General features: G+C 46.7%; 1 protein-coding gene across 1 annotated transcript in view; it reads left to right on the forward strand.

Moving 5' to 3' along the window:
- Positions 1–1,699: 1,699 nt before the first annotated feature.
- Positions 1,700–14,830, forward strand: part of ST6GAL2 (ST6 beta-galactoside alpha-2,6-sialyltransferase 2) — a gene marked incomplete at its 5' end in the record, with an annotated part of 40,081 nt that continues 26,950 nt past the window's right edge. Inside the window, 3 exons of the mRNA XM_080814416.1 lie at positions 1,700–2,648; positions 12,330–12,427; positions 14,360–14,461. Of these exons, the coding sequence (XP_080670542.1) occupies positions 1,700–2,648; positions 12,330–12,427; positions 14,360–14,461 (1,149 nt within the window). The remainder of the gene's footprint in view (positions 2,649–12,329; positions 12,428–14,359; positions 14,462–14,830) is intronic.

Below are 14,830 nucleotides of genomic sequence, written 5' to 3' on the forward strand. Positions count from 1 at the left end.
AGGACTTATCTGAGTACAAACCCCAGATGTTGCATTTTGGTCACACCTCACGTGCCTTGGATTTTTAGTAGCATCCATCATCCTATGCCAGGGAAGGAGTCGCCTGTCTGAGCTCCTCCCTTTCTACTTTGAGTGTCTGATTTCTATTAATGACCCCCTTGAACACCACATGGCCCCCCTCCACACCTCTCTGTCTCCCTTACCTGCTACACAGAAATCTGAAAGCCCATGCAACCAGCATGGCATACCCCCTTGCTCAGAAAACTTCGCTCCTCCCCATTTCTCACAGAGCCTGTGGCTCCGGCATCCAAACAGGTCTTCGAGGTCTCCCATGCCTGGATGGGCATCACTATTCAGTTAAGTTTTCCCTGCTTCCAACCCCATCACCCAAACACACAGCACCCCCCCCACACACACACACACACGCAGACTCATGTTATTCTTTTTTTTTTCTTTTGTTTATTTGGCAGACAGAAATCACAAGTAGGCAGAGAGGCAGGCGGTGGGGGGGTGGGGTGGGGGGGGAAACAAGCTCCCTGAGCCTGATGTGGGGCTCGATCCCAGGACCCTGGGATTATGATCTGAGCCGAAGGCAGGGGCTTTAACCTACTGAGCCACCCAGGCGCCCCACTCCTGTCATTCTTTTAGCCAGTATTTACTCAGTGTCTCCCTCTGTTGGGCACTGTGCTCATTGTTAGGCTCCGGTAGGCTCCAGTATTATTACACATGCCTTATGTTTTTTCCCTTTGGGGGGCTTTGCTCACATTCCTGAAAGTTTGGTGCATTTCTTAGTACCGTCTTATCCCACACAGCAATGTCACAATATACACGGACTGCAGTACTGTATGAAGGAGAGGCTCCTTTTGCCTTACATTTTATCTTATATTTTTCATCTCCGCCTCCTTTGTCACCCTTTCCCTGTTGGAGGCTCATCGACAAACAACAAGCTCTCTCCTCATCTCCTCCCTTATTTGAAATGTTAACACACCTCCCTCCTAGTCCATCAGAGATTCATGATGGGGATGAAGTAGGAGGACGTTTCTCGGGGGTGCATTTTTGAAGTCCACAGGCACTATGGTATAACATTGGCCCACGGCCACAGTCTCTGAAGCATTGCTTATTCAGGACCATAGGTGGACTTCTGGTATATTCCAGGAAGCCTCCAGGGCCTGGGAGAGACTATGAAGACTCTGATATGGCTGTCAGTCCTTAGAAACTGAGCCTTTGGTGTTCTGATAAAGCAGGGAAGAGAGGGCCGACTCTACTTCTTAATTCAGCTGTTTTGCTTTACTAAATGGAATTCTGTAAAGGCAGTTGCGGGGAGAGGTTGTTGGGATCCACCCCGATTAAGTAGCTGTCAGGGTAGGGAGGTGGTTATACCACCAGAGGTTTTCCAAATATACAGCCACTCCTCCCCTCTCTCCCAAGACTCTCAGTGGAACCCCTTGTCTTGCAGAGGTCCGGTCTGTGAAAGGGGGATGTGACACTGGAATTTAGTCAAAATTCTCAGATGATTCTGGTTTCTAATGCCTCCTTTTAACCCTCCCCTGCAGAAACGCTGCTTAGGCCAGATTGTCCCCAGCGCCCCTGCCGTCGGAGCAGGTGTCTTCGGGTGGCTAACCGTAGACCCGGCTGTTTTTCAGGTTCATTTGGCCTCCCACCGCTTTAAGACACAAGGTGCTGACCCCAGAGACCTGCCATGAAACCACACTTGAAGCAATGGAGACAACGAATGCTTTGCGGGATATTCGCCTGGGGCCTCCTCTTCGTGGTGATTTTCATTTACTTCACCGACAGCAACCCAGCTGAGCCTGCGCCCAGCTCCTTCTCCTTCCTGGAGACCAGGCGGCTCCTGCCCATGCAGGGGAAGCAGAGGGCCATCATGGGCGCGGTGCAGGAGCCCTCCTTGCCCGAGAGCCTGCGTGCACACAAGGGGCTGCTGGATGGACGCCCGCCTGGCCCCTTCCACGCGGGGCCGGGAGACCTGCCGCAATGGGCCCAGGTGCAGGACGGGTTCGAAAACGACGAAGAGTTCTTTTCATCCCAGATCGGGAGAAAATCGCAAAGCGCTTTCTACCCAGAGGACGACGACTACTTTTTTGCCGCGGGTCAACCAGGGTTGCGCCGCCACACTCAGGGCACGCCGGGACCCCCCTCCTCCCACGGGGACCAAAGCCGGCTGGAGGGGGCTGCACCGGCCCGCCAGGCGCCAAGGCGGCGGGCTAGGAAGAGGCAGCGGAAACCCGGCGGGGGCCTGGTGCTGGAGGACGGCGAGGACGGGGACAGGCTGTACTCATCCATGTCCAGGGCCTTCCTCCACCGGCTCTGGAAGGGAAACGTCTCGTCCAAGATGCTCAACCCGCGGCTGCAGAAGGCCATGCAGGACTACCTCAGCGCCAACAAGCACGGCGTGCGCTTCCGCGGGCGGCGGGCGGCCGGGCTGAGCCGCGCGGAGCTGCTGTGCGCCCTGCGGAGCCGGGTGCGGGTGCGCACGCTGGACGGCAAGGAGGCCCCCTTCTCGGCGCTGGGCTGGCAGAAGCTGGTCCCCGCGGTGCCGCTGAGCCAGCTGCACCCGCGCGGCCTCCGGAGCTGCGCCGTGGTCATGTCGGCCGGCGCCATCCTCAACTCCTCCCTGGGCGAGGAGATAGGTGGGTCCTGCCGCGGTGCGCGCTCGGGCTGGCCCTCTGCATCATCCCAACGGTTGGGTGGAGCTTGGGACCCGGCGCCCGGGGTGTCTCTCCGAAGCCAGCGGGAAAGTCTCTGGGCTTTCTCCCTCCCTGGGACAGAATGAGCCTGGTGGAGAGGCCAATAGAGGTCTTTTGGGGGGCGATTTTAGACCAGAGGTGTTCCTCCATTAGTTGGGTGTTAGGGGAGTAGGAGGCCGGTGCCCTCGCCCTTCCAGGTGCTCAGAATTTGTCTCCTACAGACCCTGTGCTCTGCGTGGACAGGCCTTGCCACAGTAGGCCTGATGAACCTATACATGGTAGAATCATGAGGGAGGAAAGAGAGGACCAGAGAGGAAAGCAGAACTCCCACAGGGGCAGCGACAGTTAGGGGTGTCACCTCCAAAGAGAAGTATAAATGATGGTAATTTTAGTTAACCCAAGGACTAAATGGGCGTTGTGGGCTCAAAGGAGAGCCCTTCTGATGAGAACAGGGAGTTCTGACCTCACAAAGCTTGGCGCACATCCAACCGTTGGGTGATGGCCAGTGCACCTAGCAGGGCCCTTCTCCAAGATGGTAACTCATAGGAGCACACCTGGGTCATCCATCTTTACTTCTGAACTCTGCCTTCAGAGCTATGTCAGGAGCCCAGGAGCATATCTGGGTCACAGTTCCTGTATTCGGCCTCTCCAGAGAAACAGACTGATGGGATGGAGAGAGAGAGAGAAAGAGAGATATATCTTATTTTAACAACTTGCCCTGAAATTGTGGAGACTGGCAAGTCCGAGATTTGTAGGTCAAGTGAATAGCCTGGAAACTCAGGTAAGAGCTGAGATTGCAGTCTGGAGCCTGAAGTCTGTAGGGCAGGCCAGCATGTGGGAAACTGAGGCAGCGTCTCTCTGTTGCATACCAAACAGAATTCCTTTTCCCTGGGAAACGTCAGTCTTTGCTATAAAGCCTTAGACATCCTTCTGTGCCCAGGCTCATTCCATTGCCATGCCAATGAGGGAGCATTTTGATCCTTCAGACTCATTCGCTCATTTAAGAAACATGTGTTTAGTCCCTACTGTATGCAGACTTCTCTACCAGGTGCCAAGGAAGAAAACTGTGAGTCAGACACAGCCTTGGCCTCAAGTCCCAGCTTAAAACATCTGTGTCTGCTACATTCTAACTGTAGATGGTGTTAGTTATAGCTCATAACTCACTTAGAAGTGACAGTTAAGGGGCATTGCCCACTTGTTACAAAGGAATAACCATTGTTTCTTGAGTCCATTAGTGTTCTGTGTTCCTGAGGAATGGCTTGAAATGCCATTGTAATCAGGCTTCACAACCCAGACCTCCCTCAGACGTTCTTGGGAATGAAGCTGAATGTGAAATTTTTAAAAAGTAAAAAAAAAAAAAAAAAAAAAAAAAAAGTCGGCAGGAGTACGGGCTTGAGGTCTACGGTCCCAGTGTCCCCATGCTGACATTACAGCCGGCTCATAATAACAGTGTCCACGTGCCACATGCTGCCCAAGTTGGAGCGGAGCAGTCTGCAATTGATTAGGGAAGAACAGTGGTTTAAAGCTCCCTGGGGTGAAGTTCTTCCCCATTTCTGAGGACCATTATTAATAATGTAAGAAGGAATTTAAGTGTTATGCTTTAAAGCAGGCAGCAACTTGCTTCTGGTTCGGTTTTGCTTTATTTTAAACACCTCTGCACAGTCGCTGCATATTTGGATCGCTCGTGGCATGTCACGGAGATTTCTCTTGCTCTTTCTTCTGGCATCAATATCCCTGACCAGAGTCTTGGAAACGCTATTGAGAATTTGGAAGAGAGCGTGAAAGACACCAGGAATTACACATTTCCGGGGAACGGGAAATGTCACGTATATCTTTGTCAGTTTCTAGCATCCAAATTTAATTTATATTGTCTGCACTTACATGAAGCTCCGTGATTAGAATTATAGACTCAAAGAACACACTCAGAAATGAAGAACATAACTCAGAAATTTTAAGAAATTCTCTCTATTGCTTTGCCTTGGTTCCTTTGAATCCAATTGCGTACGACCATTTTATGAATCCTAATCAGGGCACCTGGGTGGCTTAATCGGTTAAGCAGTCAATTCTCCATTTCAACTCAGGTCATGATCTCAGGGTGCTGGGATCGAGCCCCGCTCTGGCTCTGTGCTCAATGGGAAGTTGGCCTCAGGATTCTATTTCTCTCTCCCTCTGCCCCTTCCTCACTCGTGTGCTCTATCTCTCTCTTTAAAATAAAGATTTAAAAAATATCCATAATCAGAGCATAGTTCAATGTTTAAAAACAACAAAAATCTTTCCTTTTTATAAGCTAGTGTGTCTCTTAGTCTCAGCATTTGTGCATGCCAGGTACTGGCATTTCTCCTTCCTACTCCACTGATATATACGTGCTTGTTAACACAGAGTTGTTAATGGCACTCCTGGTAAAAACACATTCATGCCGTGGATCCCTTCAGGCGACTTGGGATATTGGGGCGTGCTCTGCTAGTCAGCTAAAATAATCGTGGCCCTTAGATTTCCACTTGTGAAACTGGCTAAGGGAAGATCAAAGAACTTACAGAAGGTCACGGTGTCATGAAAAACTGACGAAGAAGCTAAGAAAGTACCGAAGGCTAGCTCCACGTCAGCCCTGCCAGGAGGCCCCTCCAGGCTGACCCTCGGCCACCCCGGGGGGTCTCCGAAAGGGAGACCCAGTTGCTCTTCAGGTTTGCTTATCGGCTGCCCTCTAGCTCCCCCTGCTGGTTGCTCCGCGGGCGATGCAGTCCTGTTTCCCTGCTTGGTTAGATTCGAGTCTTACCGTATTCATTGTTTTTGAGAATGATGCAGCAGTTGTAAACACCTCCACTTTGAATATGTTATTGAAAAAGCAAACGGAACTGTTTTGGAAACATGGAACAATCTTTTCTGGAACCCAGAGATGATTTTTTTTTCAGCCATACATATAAACAATAATAATTTGGTAGTGAGTACTAGCAGTCCTGTGCAGACACACAACAGAGGAGAAATGTCCAGCATTAGTAGCCTTGGTATGGGAAATCGGGATCTGTGTGCTTGAAACTCAAATTCTGAGAAGTGTGGGGGGGAGGGGGATGGGAGGGTGCAGAGGTCTGTGTATAAGAAGAGGGGCATATAGTTCTTGGTGGTTAAGAGATTGGGGTTTGACATATCCTGATATCTTAAAAGGAGAGAAAGCAGATCATATAGTCATTGAACAGGCATCGATTATTTATTGATCCCCAACTCACCAAGGCCTGATACTATGTTGGGCAATAGTGATGCAAAGATGAGTAAAGCACAGAGCTAGACCTCAAATCCTTGGCAGTCTAGTGGGGGAGACTGAATGTAATGGGCAATTCCAGTCCCATGACTGGAAGGCTGGGAGGAAATGATAACAGAACCCTAAGCCACCATGAGGGCTGATGGCCAATAGGTAGAGGAGGTTAGCAAGGACAGCCCAGAAGAGGGAAATCCAGGACAAAGGCCAGGGTAACAAGGAAGCGAGACGATATGAGGAGTTCTGGGAATGGCCGTGGGGGTACACAAAGGGCACAGGGGTAGGGGAGATGAGGGGGTGGTGAGAGCTCCAGCAAGCACAAGGGGCCAGGAGTGGGGAGGGACCTAAGCTGATAAGCTGATAAGCAGGCAAGCAAGCAGCTCATGATGTTCTCACGCATCGCACTCCAGAAATTAGACTTCACGTAATAATTGTAATAAAAGGTGCCCCTTCTAGGTGTCTACTGCTGCAAAGTCCTGTTCTAAATGCTCTTGTGTTCCCTGTTGCAAGCCAAAGATACAATGATTCCTGCTTTATGGAGGCACCTAGAGGCACAGGGAGTGGAACCTGGACTCCATTAAGCCCCACTCTCCCTCTCCAGAAACTCCCAACTCTGATCCCTGTGCCCCTGGTGCAGAGAGAGGCCTTGCGATCTTTAAAACAGGGAAGTGATGGGTCAGCTTTTTATAGGAGAGAGAGTGTTCCAGAGCCTGGATCGGAGGGCACAAAGGAAGTCAGTCACTGCAGCAGTCCCGGGAGAGGTGAGACAGGCCAGGGCGGTGGAGTCTTGAGAGGGATGAGTCATCGCTGGCAGGCCCTTCCCTAAAGACTGAAGGCTTTTGCTCCCTTGCTGGTTCAGATTTTGTGTTCTGGAGGAGCGCAGGAAAGGAGGAGGGGATGAGGGGGCCCAGTACCCAAGGCAGGGCAGTGACAGTGCTCCTGCACCTCAGGGCTGGCTGCTCCTTAAAGGGTTTTGATTTTTTTTTTTTTTTTTTAAATCTTCGTCCGGTGAATGCCTGCAGCCTGGCTTGGTTCTCAAGGTCAACACGAAATGGCTCTACCCTGGAAATGCCTTCTCCAGCAATGAGGCTTTACTTTATTCCCCGTGTGCTTGCTGTCTGATCCATTCCTCCTTTTGTAAATATGAATGGACAGCTTAGTTTTTCAGGCGCACTATCAAGGAGATGCATAGCCGGGCAGAGGTTTACAAAACGTGTCTGCCTGATAGACACACTCTGGGCTTGCCCCGCTCACCCCCACCTGCTTCCCCCTCCCATCCTACTCCTGCTGGCAGCTCTGCGGAGGTTGTCTCTCCATCCATAGCGGCCTCCCTCTGTCTCTACCTCCCTGCCTCCTCCCCGAAAAGTGACCTTTTACCTCGTTCCACTCCCACCACTTCCAAAGGAACAAAGCCAGGTTCCGTTTCCATGCCCCGTGCTATTGCTGGAGGCTTAACACACCCCAGGGTAGAATCCTGGCATTTCTTTTCTTTTTTTTCTTTTTTTTTTTTTTTTGAAGATTTTATTATTTATTTGACAGAGACACAGCGAGAGAGAGAGAGAGAGAGAGAGAGCGAGAGAGCGCGCACGCGCATAAGCAGGGGAAGTGAGAGAAGGAGAAGCAGGCTTCCCACAGAGCAGGGAGTCTGATGTGGGGCCGGATCCCAGGACCCAGGGATCACAACCTGAGCTGAAGGCAGACGCTAAGGACTGAGCCACCCAGGCGTCCCAGAAACCTGGCATTTCAAAGCTGCCACACTTTCAGGGGCCCTACAGCTGATTTGGAATATCTGCCTAATTAATCTGCAATACCTGCCCCTGGCTGGGGAGCCTTGGCTTGTTCACTTTTGCTTTAGACAGAGCCCGTGTCCAGGGGCGGCATGGTTTAGTGGGAAGGCTGTGATTCAGACGTGCTGGCCTCACGCTTCTCGTCCTCGTGTTGACCTGGTTATCTTCATTCCTGAAGGTCACCTCACGTCTGGAGTCTCTTGTCCCTCTGCCTCAGAGAAGGTCGCCCCAGATCAGCAGTTCACGTAGTGTGTGTGGTTCTCATTTGGGGTCCCCAAGACACTTTCAGGAGCTCATGGGGTTAAAAACTATTTCTTATAATAACACGCCGGGGTCTTCTGAACTGTTGGACCTTCACTGGTGATGTAGAGGCAGAGGTAGGTAAAACTCCTGGTTAGGGTAGTTTTAGGCAGTCGTATCCAACATTACCAGTCGTGCTGGTTTTCACAGCCACGCTCTGTGGGGAAAGAAGAGAGTGCCCATGTCACTTACGAATGTCCTTGATGAAGTAGGAAAAAATGAAAAAAAATGTCTGTTTTATTAAATATCAGTCTTTGACTCATGTGTTTTTAAGACAAAGTGGGCAATAAAGTGAAAACACACTTCTGCATACCAGTGCACAATAGGGAAGCCCTTGTGTGGTTCAAGTCGTGAGCGACACTAGCTACTTTCGTCATGAAACACAATTTTTACTTGAAACCAATGACTGATAGACATACTTTATTCAGACCTGCCTATTTGGTAGATAATTTCTCAAAAAGGAATTGAGTAAGCCTGTCACTTTTAGGAAAAGAGCTGACAGTATTTTTTGCCAGTGATAAAACTCAAGCTTTCAACGATGAACTTGGAACTGAACCCAAGTTCCTCTACCCGATGCACAGCAAAGCCGATCCCTGAGACATCAGGCATGCAGCAAGGGAATGGTTTATTTAATGCAGCCAAACCAGGACACAAGAGGACAAGCCTCAAATCTGCCTCCCCCAAGGAGGAGAGAATGAGTTATATATAATCACAGGGATTGAAATTGCATACATATGGATGAAAAGGGCAGCGAAACTTATGACAGCTCATGAAGAAAGATAGAAGATGTACATTGAGCAAACGTACATGTAACATACATCCTGTGTTCACTCTGGGGCATAGACTTCACATCAGAACGAGGTAGCGTTCGGCCCCTGACGTCAGGATGTTATCTTCAGACAAGGAGGAGGGGCTGTGGGTTTGCTCCAAGAACCATTTTAAACTGGATGGGGTCTTTGCCTTGTTATCTTGGGTAAGGAATGCGGGACCTCGTTTGTTCCCAGGCTGGAGCTGTATCAATTGACCTTGAGTCCAGGCTTCTGCAGAGACAGCCAGTGGGCTTGTTAGAGGGGTCTGAAAAGACACAATAGCTGATTAGGTGGAAACAGTCTTCTGAAAAACAAGCTTTAAACTTTCTGCTGGTTTCAGCCTCATCAACCCTAAGACACATGGTTTCAAACTTGGAAGCTTCCCATTCTTTAAACTGATGAGATGTGTGGTAATTTAACTTACGTGATTTGGGGGGATACTTTATAATGAAATGGATCAATATTTGGAAGATTTGCATTACTGATCGAACTCATAGCTCCAAATGATCATTGTGCAATGCTACAAAATCATGCCTGGGTGAATAATCCATTTTAAGAGCAAGATGAGGTATTTGGATGGATTTCAGTGGAATAGAGCATGGAACATTCATTTACATTGTTTCACATTCCGTATTACAGAAGTTTTTCTGGTTTGTTTGTGTTTTTGTTTTTTTTTAAGAAACCAGCACTTGTCAAGTTTTGATGAAGTATCAAAGAAGGATATTCCCCATAATCTGGAAAGACTTAAAGTACTCCTTACATTTTCAACAATATATCTGAGTCTTGACATAATTCAACTAAATCAATACGTTGCAGCAGATAGAATGCAGAAGCAGATAAGAAAAACCAGCTGTCTTTTGAAAAGCCAGGCATTAGAGAGATTTGCAAACATTTAAACCAGTGCCAGTCTTCTCACTATTTTTTGAAAATATGGTTATTTTTCATAAAATATTTTATTTTAAAATAAATAATAATACATAAATAATAAAATAAATAAATAAATGTCTTCTAATTTTGCTTCCTAAGGTGGCATACATTGAAAAATATAATCCAAATAAACAAAAGAACTTTGGGTTTTCGATAATTTTCAAGAGTGTGAAAGTGTTCCAAGACCCCCAAAGTAAGAACCACTGATTTGGGAAATCTAATTTTTCCTTAAATGTCATTTGAATTTTTGTGACAAAGTACTACTCAATAAAAATAAATAATAAAACAATTCATTACAAAAGATGTGCAAATAAGTATTATAAAGAAAATAGAAGTGTTCATATTTTTTGACATCGTTTATGCACAGCAATGGATCACCTAGAACATCAAGATTGGCAAACCTCTTTCATTTTCTTTTTATTTTTTAATAAGAGCCAAGTAGTAAATATTTTTGGCTTTGGGAGTCATGGGGTCACTGTCACCACTCACCTCTGCCATTAATAGACAGTAGATAAACAAATGAGTGTGCCTGTGTCATGGTACAGCTTTATTTACTAAAACAGGTGGCTGGTCATAGCTTGCTGACCCCTATGATATTTCCCCTAAAAGGACACTGGAGAACTTTTTAAAAAAATATTTTATTTATTTAACAGAGAGAGAGAGAGAGCACGCGCTCACAGGGAGAGCAGCAGAGAAGGGAGAAGCAGACTCCTTGCTGAGCAGGGAGCCTGATGTGGGACTCGATCCAAGGACCCAGGATCATGACCTGATCTGAAGGCAGACACCTAACCGACTGAGCCATCCATGCGCCCCAACACAGTAACATTTTTTTAATGGCAGAGCCAGGAATCCTTTATGCATTCTTTGTGTTCTATTTAATTCTGGTGCTTGAAACTGGAAGACAAATTCTTTCGAGCTCAGAGCTCAGAAGCTCAAGAAAGGTACCTAACGTAACACTGTTTTACGTGTTTTACGAGTGCCCGAGGAGTCTCTACTAAGGGAACAGTAAGGTCTCTCCCAAGGAGACTGCTCGGGAGGGGTAGCAGGACTCAAGTGAAGAAGATGGGCTGCTTTAGCGACTTGCCTGGGGTATGGTCACAGTAAACGTAGTAAACACAGGGTACCTCCAAAGGTTTTTTCGGCAAATCAGAAATATGTAATCTTACCTGTCTCCCTCTTTCTTTCACACACGCGGCATTGTTGCTGCTCCAACCAAGTTAAATTTGAAATGTGCATGGAATTTTTGAAGCTAAAGATAGCCCATAGAAATTCCCTCATTGCTGATTAACTCCGGTTTCTGGGCAACACAGTAGCTGGCTCAGGAAATTTCCAGATATATGTATGCATATAGACTCCTTTGTGGGAAGGGACCATATCCCCATTCCCATCCCTTAATCAGATGAGCTCACTCTCCTCTGCCTCTAGCTGTTTGTGTCCCTGTCGGCCTGCAGAAGATGGGAGCTTTGTTTTCACCCAGGACCTCTAAGAACTCAAAAAAAAATCTGTCCTGTTGAATGGAGAGAGACATAGATTTATGTTGTACTTGAGGCTCGGTGAACCAAGGTGTGCCCTTATGGAATGCAAAGTACCCTGGCAGCCAGTACCATAGGTGGGGCTTCCCGTCCTCCAGGGCTGCGGCAGGAAGTCACACCATTGCTGGGAATGCAGAATGCGCTCGATTGCTCTCACCTGGGTCTTCTGGGCATCAGCAGCAGTATGTGAAACACAGAAGTCATGGCTGGTTTTGTTTTGTTTTGTTTTGTTTTTAACTTTTCAGTTTTAATTCCAGCATAGTTAACATATGGTGTTATATAGGGCTGTGGTTTGGGATTTTTTTTTTTTAAAGATTTTTATCTGTTTATTCATGAGAGACAGAAAGAGAGAGGCAGAGAGAGGAGAAGCAGGCTTTCCACGGAGCAGGGAGCCCGACATGGGACTCGATCCCAGGACCCCAGGTCCATGACCCACCTCAGAGGCAGACACTTAACCTACTGAGCCATTCAGGCACCTGAGGGCTGGTTTTCTTTTTAAGCACAAACCAGTACCCTAAGGAATGGAAGTTGCATTAAAGGCTGTGGCTCTTGCTCTGTGAGAGACACCCTTGGTCTCAGTGCAGACAGCGGCATTAGCGGAACCATGAGAAGCCTCCATGCTCCCAGCAGTAAGAACCACACAGGCAGCCCCTGTCTGCAGCATCCTTCCCGGCTACCACAGACTCCATCTTTGACATACTCTACAATCGTTCGGAGAATGGCTGCATAGAGCAGGTTACCTTTAAAGAATGTGCACACATAACGAGTATCTAAATATAGCTTCATATATAGATGATATAGGACCACCTGTCATGGATTCATATGTTTCCATATGTCCCCAAACTTGGGACCCCATCCTATAAACACACTATACTGAAAAATATGTGTATAGGTATCTTAAATTAATTGGCTGTTTCTTATTAGCTTCAGGTATTGAAAAATTTGCTTTAATGCTTTTTCTAAATTACGTTGATTTGACAGCAAAAAATACAGTAAGTTTGTCACTTATGTACCCTTAGATTCTCATGATGCAGTTTTGAGATTTAACTCTGCTCCTACACGCGGCTACGAGAAAGATGTTGGAAATAAAACCACCGTGCGCATCATTAATTCCCAGGTAAGATGGATGGGGTGTCTTCATGGATGTACATCTTACTGGGTGAGTGAAGAGAAACTACCCAGTTTTCATGACCGTGGTCTTGCTTATTTCTATGGGTCTTGTAATTAAAAGAATTGAGAAAAAATACAGATAAATAGGAACTAATGTGTGACATGAAAAGGAAGAAATGAGTAAATAAGGTTAAAAGGAAAGATCAAGACTAGAAGAGATTATGCTGAGTGAAATAAGTCAAGCAGAGAGACTCAATTATCATATAGGTTTGCTTATTTGTGGAGCATAAGGAATAACACAGAGGACATGGGGAGATGGAGAAAAGAAGTGAGTTGGGGGAAAACAGAGGGGGAGACAAACCAGGAGAGACTGTGGACTCCGAGAAACGAACTGAGTGTTTTGGAGGGGAGGGGGATGGGGAGTTGGGTGAGTCTGGTGGTGGCTATTATGGAGGGCACGTATTGCATGGAGCACTGGGTGTGGTGCATAAACAATGAATTCTGGAATACTGAAAAGAATTTTTTTTTTAAAAAAAGGAAAGATCAACATACATGTGAAAATATATGTGTATATCCATACACACGTGTATGTATGTAATCATAGACTTAGCATATTGCATTTTAGTAATGGAGGAAAAGACAGTTAAATTTAAAAGAAATCACGGCTATGAGAAAGGCCAGCGATAAAGGCGAGAAAACCAAGGGTTACAAAATCCAAGTGTCAATAGGGTGGCTTGCAAACTTTAGTCTGTCATTTGAAAAATTTAAAAAAGAAAACGGATTGTTTTGTTAAAAACGGGAGTATTTCTTTTCCTGGTGTTCTCCATAAGAATGTTTTCCAAGTTCAAAGCAAAATTATTCTGAAAACCACAGCAGTTCCCAGAGTTTCAAACTATAGAGAAAGAACATGAGATGATGGATGATTTATGACAGGTTGCTTGCAGGAGGAAAGATTAGCTTTCTACGTGGTACCCTGAGCCGGGCAGCCTGCAGCAAAGGAAGAAACAATCGCTATATTTCCTCACTTCGTAGATGCCATTGATCCCATCGATCGTAGGAGCCACCATTCACTGAATCACAGCTTCCCAGCTTTTCAGCATTAGCTACCCCACCGAACGAAAATATATGTGTCCCCTGTAAGATACACCCTGGCTTGAGAAAACTTCAAATGTGAAGAAAGAAAGTACATCTCGAGAACTGAAAACTGATGAAAACCAATCCTTTTTCCCCCTCCAAAATTGTGGTTAAAAAAAGATGATTGGCAGGTGAGATCAAAGGACTCCTCCAGGACCAGTTAAGGCCACAGAGGGAGGAAGTCACATGGCGGCTGCCATCGTCCACCGCTGGCCCATCATAAGGCAGGTCATCCAAAATGGCACCTGCCTCTCCAATCACTTGTGAAAGTAACTGGAGAAGACGTCGCAGGTGCTGAATTAGCTAGGGCATTGCATCTTTCGGGAGCTGATTCGATGCCACCAGTTACGAGTACAGTGCTGGTGAAAATGGAGGTTCTGGGGGATTTTATTTTTAACCCTCATTTCCCCCAGACATTTTTTTTTAAGATTTAATTTATTTATTTGACAGACAGAGAGGGATCACAAGTAGGCAGAGAGGCAGGCAGAGAGAGAGGAGGAAGCAGGCTCCCTGCTGGGCAGAGAGCCTGATGTAGGGCTCTATCCCAGGACCCTGGGATCATGACCTGAGCCAAAGGCAAAGGCTTTTACCCACTGAGCCACCCAGGCATCCCTCCCCAAAGATATTTCTTAACTCACATTAGCATGCGACGCTCACCTCTCTCCATCCTGCAGAGGACAAGACAAAGTCTGAACAACATCCTTTTTTCTTGCTCTGATTCATTTTTTAAATTTTCATTTTTTTTAAGATATAATTCTGAAGAACAAAACACTTGTTTTGAAATGCCTTTCATTTGTATTTGCAGATTCTGACCAACCCCAACCATCACTTCATTGACAGCTCATTGTATAAAGATGTCATTTTGGTAGCCTGGGACCCTGCCCCTTATTCTGCAAACCTTAATCTGGTAAGTGTTTTCATTAGGGTAAGTGCCCCTACCCTAACAGTCAGACAGTGCCACTGACTGATTAATAATGGGAGCTGGTCAAGGATTAAACTTTCACAGAAGGAAACCAATTGTGGGAGCTACTTAAATACATGTGTATTCATATCGTTTTGATACCCAGTTCCCAGAGCACATTTGGTGAACATGGTCTATCTAATGAAAAAAGGGCTTTTGCTCTCGGGTATTTAAAAACAAAAACAAATTACAGTGTCAAAATATTCAGATATTCCTAGTTACCCCAGAGGCTTGGCCAGGGAAACTCAGAATGTTTCCATTGTGATGGGGTTACTTCACCTTCCTAGTTACAAGATCTTCTGAAGTAAATTCAAA

This window comes from Martes martes, assembly GCF_963455335.1.
Source record: "Martes martes genome assembly, chromosome: 9".
Taxonomy (NCBI): Eukaryota; Metazoa; Chordata; class Mammalia; order Carnivora; family Mustelidae; genus Martes; species Martes martes.